This window comes from Hevea brasiliensis, unplaced genomic scaffold, assembly GCF_030052815.1.
Source record: "Hevea brasiliensis isolate MT/VB/25A 57/8 unplaced genomic scaffold, ASM3005281v1 Scaf1, whole genome shotgun sequence".
Taxonomy (NCBI): Eukaryota; Viridiplantae; Streptophyta; class Magnoliopsida; order Malpighiales; family Euphorbiaceae; genus Hevea; species Hevea brasiliensis.
The window spans coordinates 7,771,840-7,788,177 of record NW_026614585.1 but is presented as its reverse complement, the minus strand read 5'-3'; the positions used below and the strand labels follow the sequence as shown (position 1 = coordinate 7,788,177).

Sequence of the window (16,338 nt, the reverse complement as noted above, 5' to 3'; positions counted from 1 at the left end):
ATTTAATTAATTTTTAATAATTCACTAATTGAACTACTAATTCATCAACTTGATCCTTTGTTGAGTCAATCTTTGAACCAGATTTAATAACACTGCTACAGCACAAAGCTAAAAATGCTTATTAGGCCTAAAATTTTTCTTTTTTTAAATTAGATCAAAGAAATCTCAAGTAATCACTTTTTATTTAGTAAAACTAATGTATATAATGCTTTTATTATAACTATCTATTATAGTAAGACTCACATAAAACTTACTATAATTAATTTATATATGATAAAATCAATAAATGTAGAGAGGTTTTACGATATAATTTTCCAATTATTTGACCAATGGGCTAAACAACAAAGTCAATAAGTCAACCGTTGAGGCACAAGAAAAAAGCAACTTAATTCAATAGCGGCACCATACCTCATACAGAATGATTGCTATAAATATACTAGGCCTGCAATTCTTAAAGACCTCTTGAACCTTGATAATTTTGTAAATAATAAGCCTCCCACTCCAAGGAAAAAAAAAATGACCTACTACTATGGCAGAAGAAGCAACTCAATCTTTGATGTCTTCACTCTCAATCCCCTACCATACCCAGTTCTTTTAATGTTAGCAGTCATATCAATCTTTCTCGGCATATCATGGTACTTCAGCTATGAAGAAATTGCAGAGACTGCAGAGATGCAAATGAATTGGTTGCTTTTGGCCACACCACTAGTGTTGCTCTTCCTCGTCCGTTGGTTGTCATTTATGGAAAATCCTGACATGTTTGCTAAATCACCGTGGGAATGGAAACGGCGGACCCACCACCGTCCACCGGAGGGGAGCTCGCCCTGGGGTGTGGCTGCTTTGATTGTGTTGCTGCTTGTTTTGGCGCAATTCCAGTCTGCCTTTCTTGATAGCTGGTTTTGACACTATATATGCTCAAGATACTTTTAGTTGGTTTGGTATCACGTGATATCTGATTTCAACATGGGTTTTGTGTTTTGATACTTTTTGCTGGTTTGGTATTATACTATTATCTGATTTCATGAAGTTGGGTTTTGGGTCTTGTGTTCATAAGATAGACAGGTTAAATATAGAGTTAATTATATATGTAACTGTTAATCAAGAGCAAAGGTTATAGAGAGTTGGTTTTGGTAGTTATTGTTGCATATGTACAGTAGAGGATGATGCATTAAGCTGTATGACTGGGAGGTTTGATGCCTTGTTTGATATGGTTTTTTGTGAGATTTTAATGAAGATGCCTTTATCTTGTTGTGGGCTATCTACGTCTAATTGTTCCTAGTTCTTGTTGGGCTAAGTTGAAGTCTTGATTCAAATCATGCATCTAAAGTTAAATTTATTCATTGCTGACAAAACTTTACCCCTGTTTGGATGCTGAGAAAATTAAGGTAATGTGAAGAAATCATGTGGATGTGGTTAATTTTTAGTCCAATATTAGTATTATTGTTTTCTTCTCTCGTTATCTCTAATAAAGACAAATAATGTTCACAATTCTGCAATTTCTCTTCTTGTTCTGTGTATCTTCTCATGATTACTGCCAGAAACTTGAAAATTAATTAAAGACTGAGCAACATTAGAAAGTTTTATATTGATTTTGAAGAAGCTGCTGCTGATTTTCTTGGTTTGTTTTACTGTATCTGAGCACTAATCCTTGCTTAAATGAAAAATTAGGACTTCTATACTTTAATTCATCTAATTAGGTATCTAGAGAAAAACTTAAATCTTCTATGAACTCAGAGCAAGACTTCTTGATGTCACTGTCTAAACTTCATTGGCCAATTAAAAGCATGGAAGACTTCTGTAAGCTATAGAGTATAGAGGAAAGATGATGGTGGTGGTGGCAAATTCTTCTCTTTATCTCTAGTGTTAAATAATATGTCTAGCAATTGTCTTACACAATGTTGTCATAGTAGAAGAGTCCTTTAATGGCGAAAATAACCATTAGCTCATTATTCAATCATCCTAACCTACCACATGCCTCGTGGTCCAATGTTAATCAAGCCTTGAACCATTAAAAGAGCTCGTGGGGTCAACTATAATGATCGCTCATTACATTTGGCCTTGTCAATTTGGTTGCTTGTGGGGATAAACCTAAGAAAAATCTGATATCCTACACACACTAAAGATTGTTAAGTGCACCATACACCAACTCAAATGGACAATTGATAATCAAAAGTATAATCTATATACATGTACTAGAAATGACTCTCTCATATGACTATGCTTCTAAATGGGTTGATTCTTTAATGTGATGTTTTTTTTTTTTTTTAATTAAAGGGTATAGAATTAGAATTTTATTTACGAATGTAATAATAAATCATATATAAATATATGAATGTTATATAATATATAAATGTAATATATTTTTAGTTTATTAATTAAGCTCTAACTAGAATTCATAATAACTTCACAAATATTAAAAATAAATTTCTTTGCCTAGCACGTTTGATCCAGTAGCTATAGGTAAATTATTTGCCTGACAAGTTAAGTTTGAGTATACACTCACTCAATTTTCTATTAAAAAGAGAATAAATTATTTTTCATTTATGTATTATATCATAAGTAATATTTGGATCCTTGTGTTTTAAAAAATTAAAAAAAAAAAAGTTCTCTAATTTTGGTTCTATCATACACTTATGACCTTTTGTCTATTTTTATCAATTTAGCCATTAATCAAGAGATTGCTAGGCGTAAATAAGGGATTAAAAGGTGATAAATGAAGGATTAAAGTGTTAATAATAATGAAAAAAAATAAAGACTTAAATATTAATTATAATATAATACAAAGATTAAAAATAATAATAATTTTTCCTAATATTAACATTAATATAATGGTTATTAGAGTCGCTTCAAATATATGTAGGTAGAATGGACAAAATGCAATATTTTTTTATATTTTTTTTTCAAAAATAATCTTGATCCATATAAGTCTTTTTTTTTTTTTCCCCCTAAAGATACTATATAAGTTGAGTTTGTGGTAAGGAAAAATTGTATATTGCATTTATTGGATTTTGACTCAATAATATCATAGTCATGTCTAAGACGAATAAATTATAACTTTTTGAAACTAATCTACTAAAAACAAAATCCAATACATGCACAAATGACGCATCCTCCGTTTACAATGAAGAAGAACTTATCCATGAATTTAGCTATCAAGTTCTATAAAAATCTTGCACAAAAGTAATACTGTGAGTTTGAAGTATTTTTAAACTTTGAAGTTTTAAATTTGAATTTTAATAAAATAAATTATATTAAGAAAAAATATAATATTAAATTTAAATTTAAATTTCATTTAATGTTAAACTAAAAAAAGAAAAAGATAATATTTAATTTAAAAAGAAAATATAAAGTTTAATTCACAAAGAAAATATAATGAATTTTTAATTCAGTGATATTTTGATATCTTTGAGAGATTGTGAGATCTTGACTCCAATTGTAAAATAAAAAAAAAATACAAAGAAAATACAAAGTTTATAATCACACACAAGTACTGTAGTTGTCTTCCATATTTCATGCCTAATTTATGTAAACTATAGTTAATCTGACCTCCCAAGAGGTCCAAACCATTTGGAATGAAATGTAGATTGGTAAGAAAGCAAAACAAGCAGCAGCACCACAAAGATGGCAATACCCCAAGGCGAAGATCCCCCAGCAGCAGCAGCTGGACTAACCGAATCATGCTGCGGTTGTTGGAGCCGAGAATAAAGCATCCAGTTTGTAGAATATGAAGCCACCAAGAAAATAAGCAGAATGGGTAGCAAGAAAAGGAAAAGCTGAAAGTTGATTGCTGTGTGGCGTAATTGAGACTTGTAATCTGTGTACTGAGAGAGCCATAGTAGGAGAATAACTATGCCAAAAATGGTGAGCAATGGAGATGGTGGTGTAGAGATGGAAGCCAGAGTCTGGCCTGCCCACCCATGTTTCCACTCAGGACCCCTTCTCCTCGGATGGAACCATTCCATTTTAATTTTCTTTCTAAATTCATTCAAGAATGAGTTTAAGAGATGATTGGGTTGGGTTGCTTTAATATTTGGTTTATTACAGAATATATGCTTTGAGTGCATAAATCTCCTTGGTGAACTTTTTGTTTGGCTAATGCACCCACTCAAGTATTGATACCCACTTTAATTTTTCTATGCAATGACATAAGAGTGATATTAAAAAATTTTGTTCTTAAATGTTTCCTCCTTTTTTTTCTTTAAATTTTAGAGAAAGGAATTTATATTTGCAATTCCAATTATGTTTTTCTTGTTCCTTTTCTTTTTAATTTTTTTTTCTTCAATGCAATTCTAAAGGGCATGATAAATTTTACTCTGTTCTAATGATAAATTCATATCCTTACTAAACCCAGGGATAAATTTCTGTTTAGCACCATCAAGTAAGGGTGAGCATTCGGTTAATCGAACAAAACCGAATTTTCAATTAATCGAATTATTAATCGATTTTAAGAATATTAACCGAATTAAACCAAAATTGAGAGAAAATCGAAATTAACCAAAACAAAAAATATTCGTTCGGTTATCGGTTATAACCGAACTAACAGAAAAAAAAAATATATATATATATATTATTAATTATTTAATAAAAATATATTTATATTCTTTTTATTTATAAAAAATAATAAATATAATTTAATTTTAATAAGACAATAATTATAAGTTAAATATTATTATAAAATCATAAAAATAATAATTATAAATAATATAATATTAATAAAATTATAATTAATATATTAATTAATTGAAATTCAGTTAGTTTGGTTACTAAATCAAAGGTAACTGAACTGATAAACGAAAATCGAAAATTTTTATTATTACTAATCAAAAACCAAACCAAACCAAATTTACTCTTACCGAAATAACTGAATTTCATAGGTTCTCTTCAGTTATTCTGTTATAACCGAATAATGCGCACTCCTACTACCGAGTTCGGTAGCCTAGTAGTTAACTTGGTGAAATGGCCTCATCCCACCCTAGTTCGACCCTCTGCACCAGGATAATGACTAAATATTGTCTCTACTTATGAGTGCAATAGAAAAAGGCAATGGGTTATCCAATGATTCATCTCATTAGATGCCACCTTGGGTTTGGTGGTAGGTGTTTTCCTAGGAGGTTGGGTTAAATAGAGGATGTCAACCGATAACCTTGAGCCTCGGGTCTAAGAGATTATGACCGTCATACCCGGAGGGCCTGCCTTTTTTTTTTATGACAAAAAAAAAAATCTTGTTTAGCCAAAGATAGCAAGTGGACTAGTGAATGATTATTGCTAGGGTTTAGGCTAATTTGTGTAGTCTCACTCTAATTTTTGTTTTGACTATTTTTTTAATATAATTTTGACATATACAAAGATGTAAAAACATAATTATTTAAAAAGTACATAAATTATCTTTTTCATTTTTGAAACTGTAAGGCTCGAATACGAGCGACAATCATAACTAATCTTGTAATTGTTGAATTTTTGTTTTTGGTGTTCTTGGGTTTTTGTTCTTAACTTTTTTATTTTAATTAAAAATAATAAATAATTTTTAATATTGAAAAATATAAAATTAATATTTTATTTAAAAAATTTGTGTTGATTAAATTAAAAATGAACTTATTTAGATATGGGCTAAAATTTCAGAAAATGTGGTTAAAAATTTAAGGAAAAAATTGAACTTTCTCCCATTTGAAAATTGTCCGAACCTTCTTCCTGAGGCAAAGACAATCTAACCTTTAGACATTATCATGCACATTCCCCACCAACTTGGTACAGTAAATCAAGTTGATATCACAACGAACTAGTCATATTTTTCCTTGGGTTCCTTTCTTAGAGTAAGCAATCCTTGATTCAACTATGCAACTAACTTGACCTCTTGACCTTTCCAATAACAATAAGTATAAGCTTTTAGCCCATGAGATCAAAGGAAAATTCTTTTCTTTGCATATGGGAAAAGAAAACATCATATTTAGGTCTTGAGAACTAAAATTAGGAATCCATTTTGTAATCATGCCTATCAAACTAATCTTCCTTTTCGTTTAATTTTCCCTAGAAAGATCAAATACTATAAATAAGCAGTAAGCACTTGTTCAAGCGAAAGACAGAATGAAACCAATCCATGCATGCCTTCAAATGCTAATATGAAAAGTTGTCACAAAAAAGACAGGACTTCACTGAGATATGGCATTAACTAGATTCGTAGTCATAGTAGTTCCATTTTTGTAATACACACAGAAGGTGAAAGGATTATTTCTTCCGGAAAGTTTTAAAAGAAATGATTAATAATCAAAACTCTATCTAGAAGACTAGCTCATATGTTGATTATGGTACACTTCAAACTGAAGTATTCTCTATCTTCCCTTTATTTGTTTTAGTTGCAAGGCCAGTATACATAATCAAGCAGCAACTTTCTTGGATGTTGCAGAATTGATAATGGTTGCAAATTCAGGGCCCTGCATCACAAAATATCTCATATTTTAATCATCTATGCATCCCCAATCCATTAGAGATAGACATTATGCCTAGGCCTTTCACAACCAGGGCATAGATATTTCAACAATCTTGAAATCTTAAAGCAAACATTAATGACAAGATTGTATACCTTTAAGGATGCACCACCAACAAGAAAACCATCGATATCCTCTTGCTTTGCAAGTTCAGCACAATTGCCTCCATTTACAGATCCTGAAAAGGCAACTCAGATGTATCAGATTATAAGCAGGAGCAGCAGGAAACAAGATATAGAGCACCATAATAATCCAAAAACCTTGGTAGAACAGACGCAACTCTGCAGGGTGCCATACTACCTGTTGTCTTTTTTCTCCAGAAAGAAAAGTGAGTATTTTCCTTTTGTCTAGTTAACATCACAGATGTAATACCACATTCTCAACATGGATGTATAGGTACCTCCATAAATAATTCGTGTTTTGGACGCAACTTCTTCTGAGACATTCTTTTTAAGCCAATCACGGACAGCTACATGCACTTCCTGAGCTTGCAAAGGTGTGGCCACTTTTCCAGTCCCAATAGCCCATACAGGCTCATATGCAATAACTATATTTTCCCAACTGGGCACAGCATCTACAAATAATGATACTATTGGTGTAAGGACATAGTTCTTCTCTTCGACAATGTAATGTACTATTGACCTCCTAATTTGTATTTCAGGAGAAATAAAAATCATCAATTACCTGCAAATGCCTTCAATTGCTCAAAACAAACATCAAAGGTTTTTCCTGCCTCTCTTTCTTCTAAAAGTTCACCAATACAAGCTATCACCCCAAGACCCTGGCTCAAGGCATAAGCTGCCTTCTTTCCTATAAACTGTATAAAAATAAAAAACAAATAAAAATAAATAAAAGGAGGGGGAGGGGGGGGGGGGGGTGGTGCGCCGCTTCAGTTCAAGTTCAAAATAAATCCAAACAATTAGCAAAAACAATGCTTAAACTCTTTCATGCTGAATAACTAAAAGAATTTCAAACAATAGCAAGAAAGGTAGTTAGTTGTTATAGGCAGTTAGACTAAGTAATTAAACCATCAGTAGATCGCTGTAGATGTTAAAGAAACCTGAAAATGATGTTGTCCATAACATACTAGTTGATAATGATTTAAGGAAGAAATCCAGAAATTGAAATAATTGTGGGATGTAATCCGTAACAGACTAGCTGATCTACTTAAGCTAGCAGATTGTATTGTTCAGGTGATGAAGATTAATAACAGTTCTCTCTCTTTTGGTTCTCTCTTCTCTATCCAGTTCTTGTTCATTGAATTTCTGCCATTGAATTTCTCCTATACCTTCTTGCATCTATCTGACTCAAGGTCTTGACATATCACTGAATTTAAGCACAATCACTAAACCTCAATTTATAATACATAAATCACTTTGATTTAGTTTTAATAAGGTCATTTTTGCCAAATTCTTGTAAACATTTTAGCTAAATTTTTTATGTTTCAACTAACAAAATTCTATCGCCTATTTCTAATCGTACAACTAAATCAGCAAAAGTTTACCAGGTTGTGGTCTCAAAATATTGTAGAAATTATACCAAAATCAAGCAACAGTGATAGTGTTGAACAAAGTTGAATGATATTGCAGTAACAAATTGAATTTAGTGACTACACTGATATTCAGTGATAGTGTTACTGACCACAAATGAAATTAGGTTAAAAAAACAATGTACTCCTTGAAACCTCTCAAAAACACATTTTTTTCTTTTGAATTTTCACCTCATTGTTTTCACCAATTATATGCCTTCGCTCAGAATGCCCAAGAATTACCCATTTGCAGCCAATATCTTTCAGTTGTTCCACACTGCAAAACACAGTAAAAGAATTATATGAAAAATACCAGGAGAAAAGCAACAATGGAGAAGTCTCATACATGAATTAATTTACAAGAGACAAACCATAATTTATTAACATAGAAGGCCGAATTGGTGACAGGGAAGGAGTTAGTTTGGATGGAGTGGTACTGCTCCTAAGTAATCACTTTAAATATCTCAGCTCAATCCTTCAAGTAGATGGGGAATGTGAGGAGGATGTTAGTCATAGGATTAAAGCTAGATGGTTGAAGTGGAGAAGTGTCATGGGAGTTTTATGTAATCGCAAAATTCCCAATAAGTTGAAAGGAAAATTTTACCGTACAGCCATACGACCGGCTATATTATATGGTAGTGAGTGTTGGACACTGAAGGAGTCGTATGTGTCTAAGATAAGAGTTGCGGAGATGAGAATGTTAAGGTAGATGAGTGGTCATACTAGACTAGATAAAGTCCGTAATGAGAGTATTAGAGAAAAGGTAAGAGTGGTGCCAATTGAGAATAAGTTGAGAGAAAGAAGATTGAGGTGGTTTTGTCATGTAAAGCGTAGACATACGGAGGCTCCAGATAGACAAGTAAAGCACATTAGGTTAGAGGATAGAAAGAAAAGAAGGGATAGACCTAAACTGACTTGAAGAAGAGTAGTACAACATGACCTAGAAGCATTACACATTTCTGAGGATTTAACCCAAAATCGTTTAGAATGGAGAAAGAGAATCCATATAGCCGACCCCAAATTCTTGAGATAAAAGCTTAGTTGAGTTGAGTAGAGTTTTATATCCTAGTTCATTTGTGTATAGCACTAAAGCAAAAGCACAAGTGGATTATTGGTGTGATTGCACTTGAAATTAGATAACCCACTGCTTGTAGTCTAAGTACAATAAATTAGAGTTTCTTAAACAAAAAGTGTCTCAATAAGGCTACACTTGAAGAAGACCATGGAAACAACAGCAAAAGAGTGGCATTTTGCAGCAAAGAAATGGCACTAGGGTATAATAGACTCACAAGATGAGTATGATAGAAATGCAGATGTTAATAATGATATTTAGTAACACGATAATGAATAAGATTAGAAATGACCACATCTACGGATAATGCATATAGAATATATTGTAGATAAAATGAAAAGAGGGTCAATTAAGATGGTTTACTCATATCTAACATAGAGCATCAAATGCCCCAATATGTAAATGTGATGAGTTAGTAGGGGAGGGAATAAAAAGAGAAAAAGGGATACCTAATATGACATGGAAGGAAATGATATCTAAAAAATTACAAATGTTAGATATTGATGCGAACTTAGTGTCTAACAAAGCTGAATGGCCAAAAATGATCCATATAGTCAACCCAACAAATTTGGAATTAAGACTTTGTAGTTGTTATTGTTGTTGTCATGGTTACAAAAACAATTATGTGAAGGATTTGAAAATCGATACCAACCATGATTGCTATGACAAAAAAGAAAAAGAAAAAGAAGTGAAATCCAACCTGATTTCTCCTGTGAATGCCCCACCTTTACCAACCCAAGAGTTTTGAGCAGATATCTCAATTCTATCTGTTAATGAAGCCTTCACCTGATCGATGTAAGGAAAGGGAGGTGCTACAACAACATCTGCCCAACTCACAGTGAAAATGAAAATGTAAGAACCATCTATCATTTGGGTTATTTTTTTTCATAAAAACAATATAAATAGGAATAAAGTTCCAGATAGAAAGATCTCTTTTCTCTATGGATACAGAGCAGGATAAAACCATGTCCAACATTAGTTTGAAAATTACACAGTAAACTTGAAATACATATCTGTTAGCAAACTTAGCCTGTATAACATGACATTATGGTAGCAAACTTTATAGCAATCAGCAAATGAAACATCACAAATTAAGAAAATAATTATCTCACCAACATCAGCCTCCAATTTTGCATCATTTAAGTCAGAAACGAGCTTAGTGATAGATTCTTTTGTCCCATTCTGGAAAAAGTAAAGATGAAAGTCATTAGAAGAAACTAAAGTGAAAGAGATGAAAGGATACAAATGCAATGGCTATGCATCTGCAGTAACCACTATCCAACACAAGATCCTAACTAATAGAAAAAAGAAAAAGCCTAAAAGACCTTCACAGTAACCATGAAAAACCAAAGTTGAGAACTGCATGTAAAATAAACTAAACTACAATTTAAATACCATAACATAAAACAGAAACAGAAAAACTTGTGAAAATGTTGAAACAGTGTCCTGAGAATAAATTGTTGATAACAAGAAAGAGCAAGGAAAAAAATTAATGCCAATTAATGCAATAACACAGATAAAAAGTATACTTAAACCTTTAAAAAGAAGAAATACACTCGCAGCAATAACAATAAGAAGAAAAAAGAACACAACTGAGTAACAGCACTGGATTGAAATTTCCAATAATAACTTAAGTGGTATGGAGACGATGTCAACCCAATAAAAAAACAATTAATTCATTAAATCTGGCAAAGTTAAGAAAACATTATAAGAAAGGTCGCAAGTTGCCTCAGGAAAAGAGGTAAATAACAATGAATGCAAAAGGATTCATTTACAAAGTATAAAAGAAACATTCCAAAAATAGGTCATAAAAAAAATGGAACATACACTTTCTGACTTAAAATGTGTTCTAGAAAGCTAACTATATCTTTCTATTTTCGAGATTTAATACAAAGTTATTGTCTTTCCATTGTGTCAAGTAAAATTGAAACGTTTAAAGCAACTGAAACGCATATATAGTGCAACAAAACTTTTGTTCGAGATCAAATTATAAACTTTTGTTCGAGATCAAATTATGTCAAAAAGTACATAAATCAATAAGGAAACAATACAATAGAATTAACATAAACAGTAACAGGGGCGAAATAGAAAACCCATGTCAGGAAAAAAAGAATTAAATGACTAAATCAGTGAGAAAAAGTGCTACTTACACACTTCCAGTTCCCCCCAACAAAGAACTGCAAGGTGAACAAAGAGAAATATCAATTAATAAGTGGCCAGAAAGAAGATACCGTAATGCTTTATCAGGAAAACCAAAAATCAACAGAGTCAGAGAAGTAATAAAACAATACAAAAAATCAACACAGTCAGAGAAGTAATAAAACAATGTTGAAAAGATCTTGTTTCTTCTAAGCCACATTTTTAAGCAAATTACTCACACTTTCCAAGCAAACATGAAATAAACAAATAAAGCGTGGTGAAGTTCCAATGTCAGCAGTTCTGTGATATTTAATAACAGTTTCCTCAAAATGTCTCCATCGAATAAGCGAAAGAACAAAGATTTTTAGCTATACAGAAAGAAAGCAAAAAACTAAAGACTAAACAGTATTTGACAGCATTGAAACAAGATCCAGGAGAAGAAACGCACCGTTCCAGTGCCAGCCATCGCAACGACGTTCCTGGAAGGTTTGCGAAGAGATGAAACGCGGAGTTGAGAATTGAAATGGCGGAGAAACGAGTGAGAAGTGTTGCTGTCGAGCTTAGAGCATAATCGGCGGAGGCCTGAAAAATGAGGAGAGGAATATGAGGCGGCGGATTTGGGGCCGGAGAGGGATGCAGACAGCATCGCCATGGTTTTATTGACTATGGCTTTTCACTTTTGCTATTGTCTGTCGGAGACTGGAATTGAGAGAGAACCTCCGAAAGCCTTCAAGTTTGAAGCTGCGGTTTTATACAGTTGGTGTGTGATGGGTTAATCGAAGGATTCAAGGTGGGCGCACGCGAGTCACATGCGCGTCATTTGAACGATCCAAGAGGAATAGATGATGATTTCCCATCATCCACTTGCTTTTTCTTTTTCCTTTTTATTTTATGTCGTAAAATTTTACTGGTTTAGCTTAACCCTGTTTATGAATGGCAGATGTCACCTAACTTTTATATGAAAAAGTGAATCAATTGTAACTACGCGATTAGTGAACGCGTGCTCGCAGTTTTATTTTTTATTATGAGATTTTGATATATAATCAGATATAATTAAAAATGAGAGTGTTAAATAAGAATGTATTTGTGTTACCGATTGGTTGACGAGTTTTAAAAATATATTGATTTATTTATTATTAATAATTTTAAATTTATAAATTAAAAAAAATAAATTTAAAGAATTAATTTTTTATTTTAATACTTATAAATTAATTTAATAAATTATTTTATTATATTATTATTGATTGACAGTTTTAAAAATATATTGATTTATTTATTATTAATAATTTTTAAATTTATAAATTAAAAAAATAAATTTAAGGGATTAATTTTTTATTATGATCCTTATAAATTAATTTGATAAATTATTTTATTATATTATTTTTATTTAATTTTTAAAATTTTATTAGAAATTTTATTTAATATTTTTTATTATTTTAATAATAAATATTCATATAAATTATTTTTTATCAAACACATCAACTCTAACTAATAAGTATATAACTACTTAAAATTTTAAATAATTATAAGTTTCAATTAGCTTATAAATTAATTTTTATAAATTAATTCAAACACTCTCTAACTTTTCATACAAAATTCAGAGATTGAATGATGTTTTTAGTTTATTTTCATTATAATAAATGGGAAATTGGCTTTGAGTTATTTACCATTTTTTTTATTTCATTTGATTACATTATTCTAAAGTTTTTATTTTATGATATGTTAACGCATTTGATAGTCCATAATTTTTAATATTGTAGTGGAATGGAGAATAATAAGTTGGGTCTGAATTCATTAAAAAAATTCTGCTAAATCTTATGACTTTTATTTTCATTGTTGGATTTTTTTATCTTTTTTCAATATAATTTTTCAAGATCTTAAAGGGAAAAAAAATTGATATAAGAGATAATTAATCTTATTGCACTACAATTAAACGTAAGTATATATATAGTACAATTAATAAATAGATAACTTAATGTAAGATTAGGATAACAATGGGTAAGATGTCTGTAAAAATTACTCTGTCCAAATCTGAGCTTGTTTAATTTTTTTAATATCCAAATTTATACTAAATCCAATTAAAATTTATTTTGAACAACCTAAACCTTGCTCCAAACTTGATTGCTCCAAACTTGATTATTACTATTCAAAAAACACTTGAACCCATTTAATTTTATATATTTTAATTAATAATTTACATAAAAGTTTTATTAATTATTTATCTTTTAAAAATTTAGTAATTATATAAAATATTTATATTCTATTTATTTAAAACATAATATATAAAAATTTATGAATATTATTATAAAAATATATACTCTTTATATTTAGTTAATTATTTATGTAAACAGTGTAGGAGCGGGCGTGAGGCGAAATATCATCCATTAAAATTATATAAAATACACCAGGTAATGCCCAAGAAAGATGGTGGAGTCACAATGGTCTCACTTAAGTACCACCTCCTTAGACAGCATTTTCTAGACATGCACTTCATACAATCCTCATAGAATCAAACCACTGTTAAGTACCATCTTTCCATAACACTACCATGGTACTAAGGATTTATGCCACGAAGGCATAGATAGACAGGAGTCGTCACCCGGGTAATAACCGAGACATATTCAGTGTTTCTTTCGAGGGTCATGGATGGCAACTTACTCCTTGTAGAGTTTCCACAACCGTCATTACCATAACCCAATGTCTAAGTTCGGGATAGTGGGTACGTAAGAGGAAGGTGTTAGGCACCCCTTACGCTTGGTCTAACCTCGTTAATTCGAGTGCCAGTCCTCTACTAATGTTTCTAAAAGCCTTGTTTATCATTCCTTTATTAAACTTCATTCTAAAAAATGCAATTCTAATCCTACACACGCAAGTAATTCACAAAAGGGTTTTTATTTACACACAATTTTCATACACAAGTAATTCTTATCTATGGGGTTGCTAATTATTTAAATGATATTTACCAGATGACTAAAATTAATTTATTATTGAGAATTTAATTTACAAACAAATTTAATTTTAAATAATTCTACGTTTCTATTTAACCTAATTAATTAATTTTCACCAAGTTACCCTAAGGATAATTGAATTAAGTTAATTATGTACATGTGTAATTTATTCTAATATCACATAAGGCACAAATAATCACAACCTAATAAAGATTTCTAATATGCAAATTTATTTTACAATTACCAAGTATTAAATTAAATTTATTTTACATGCCAATGTTAGTTTAATTTATAAACAAAATTAATTTTAATTTACAAAATATTTATTTAAATTAATTACATGCAAAAGTCAGTTAAATTAAAAACAAAGTTAATTTTAATTTACCAAATAAAAGTTTTATTATTGCTACAATTTCATGCTAATGGTTATTCAAGAAGTCTAGAGCTACTTACCTGTTGGTAAATACAGTTGTCATTGGGGTAAGCTACCCTTAAAAAAGGGTTTTCTCTTCTAGTATGGCAATAATATCCTTGGCTTACTCTTGTTTAACTCCATATAAGCTCCACGCAAATGCCCTCTTCGGTACTTACCTTAGGGCTACTTACCAATTTTGTTTGTAATAAAAAATAAAGAAACTTCCAGAAATCTTGTATGAAAATCTTCTTGAAGAAAAGAAAAAAATAAGGAAGAACTCAAAGAGTCTTGAATATCTCTAAATTTCTTATAGCTTTGAATTTTCTCTTCCTCTTTCCTCCCATCTCCCCTCTTCCCTTCTCTAATAGGGTATTTATAGGGTTTTGGGAGAGAGGTGTGATAGGGTTTGGAGTCTTAGGGTGATAAAGTTTAGATGACTTAAATAACTACGATTGCAGAATTCGAATAAGACTGGGATATGGGTGAGGTGTTTCTACCAATAGGAAGACATGAAAAAATGGAAGGCACCAATAGGGAGTGAGGAAGAAATGTGGTAGGGTTTGGAGTCTTAAGGTGATAAAGTTTAGATGACTTAAACAATTACGATTGTAGAATTCGAATAAGACTGGGATATGGGTGAGGTGTTTCAACCAATAGGAAGACAGGAAAAAATGAAAGGCACCAATAGGGAGGAAGAGAGTGGGGCCAAGGTGGAGAGAGATATTTTGTTATTTTAATTTTTAGAAAATAATTAAATGGGTCCCATTTAAAATTCCTAACTAGGCTCTATTAGGCCCATGGAGCCCAATTAAACTTAGTTAGATTCATTTAAGAACTACCCATATTAAATTTAAACAAAATAAAATTTTATTTAAATTTAATTAAATTAATTTCCCCAAAACTTTATTATTATTATTATTATTATTTTAAGATCATGCCACGAAATTAATAATTCAGCTCCATGCCTCCAATTACATCTTACAGTCATATAATTTTTCATCATTGGGTTTCCCACGGCCTAAATGCACATACTCATCACAAATTAAGGGTCTACAGTTTGCCCTCCACTTTGGCAAAAGTTGAAATTAATGCGAAAGCATTGCTCAAGTTTCGTCAAAGTGAAACTCAAATTTCTAATAACTATGAAACATTGACTATGAGGATCAAGTATATCTTGCTCGGTCGACATACTCTATGTTATGAGACTAGCTACAGTCCCATAACAGTGATAACTGTGTCATGTAAAAAATGAGTGTATCTTGCTCTGTCGATACACTCTGCGTCATGAGACTAGCTACGGTCTCATAATAGTGATAACTGTGTCATGTGAAAATTCAGTGCATCTTGCTCTGTCGATACACTCTGTGTCATGAGACTAGCTACGGTCTCATAACAATGGCAACTGTGTGATTTGAAATGTTGTGGATTCGTATTTAGGACTGCAGTCCTAAACTACCTACGTATTCCCCTCATTATCCTGAGGAAGAATCAGACCCACTCGTAGTTCAATACTTGAAACTATGGTGATGCATGTTCTTCTACGCCTTACACACCTACAGGTGACATGTTGATGCGTGTTCTTCTACGCCTTACACAACTATGCCATTTGCCCTAAACAACGTCTAAGGACTTACCAAAAAATATATCTCATGAAATATTGTGGGTTCGTATTTAGGACCACGGTCCTAAACTACCTATGTATCCCCCTCGCTATCCTGAGGAAGAATCAGACCCCCTCGTAGTTCGACAATTGA

General features: G+C 31.4%; 2 protein-coding genes across 2 annotated transcripts; both read right to left on the bottom strand.

The window, feature by feature from the left end:
• Window positions 1-3,536: 3,536 nt before the first annotated feature.
• LOC110633978 (uncharacterized) lies at window positions 3,537-3,962 on the bottom strand. The gene has a single exon (XM_021782834.2). The coding sequence runs from the start codon at window positions 3,960-3,962 to the stop codon at window positions 3,537-3,539; it is 426 nt and encodes a 141-aa protein (XP_021638526.2).
• Window positions 3,963-6,124: 2,162 nt separating this feature from the next.
• Window positions 6,125-12,027, bottom strand: LOC110633988 (triosephosphate isomerase, chloroplastic). Its single transcript, XM_058141331.1, has 9 exons — window positions 11,670-12,027; window positions 11,233-11,259; window positions 10,195-10,264; window positions 9,783-9,906; window positions 8,203-8,287; window positions 7,167-7,299; window positions 6,883-7,056; window positions 6,578-6,660; window positions 6,125-6,428 (listed from the first exon to the last, which is right to left on the bottom strand). The coding sequence occupies exons 1-9, from the start codon at window positions 11,871-11,873 to the stop codon at window positions 6,372-6,374; spliced, it is 957 nt and encodes a 318-aa protein (XP_057997314.1). The 5' UTR covers window positions 11,874-12,027; the 3' UTR covers window positions 6,125-6,371.
• Window positions 12,028-16,338: the final 4,311 nt, after the last annotated feature.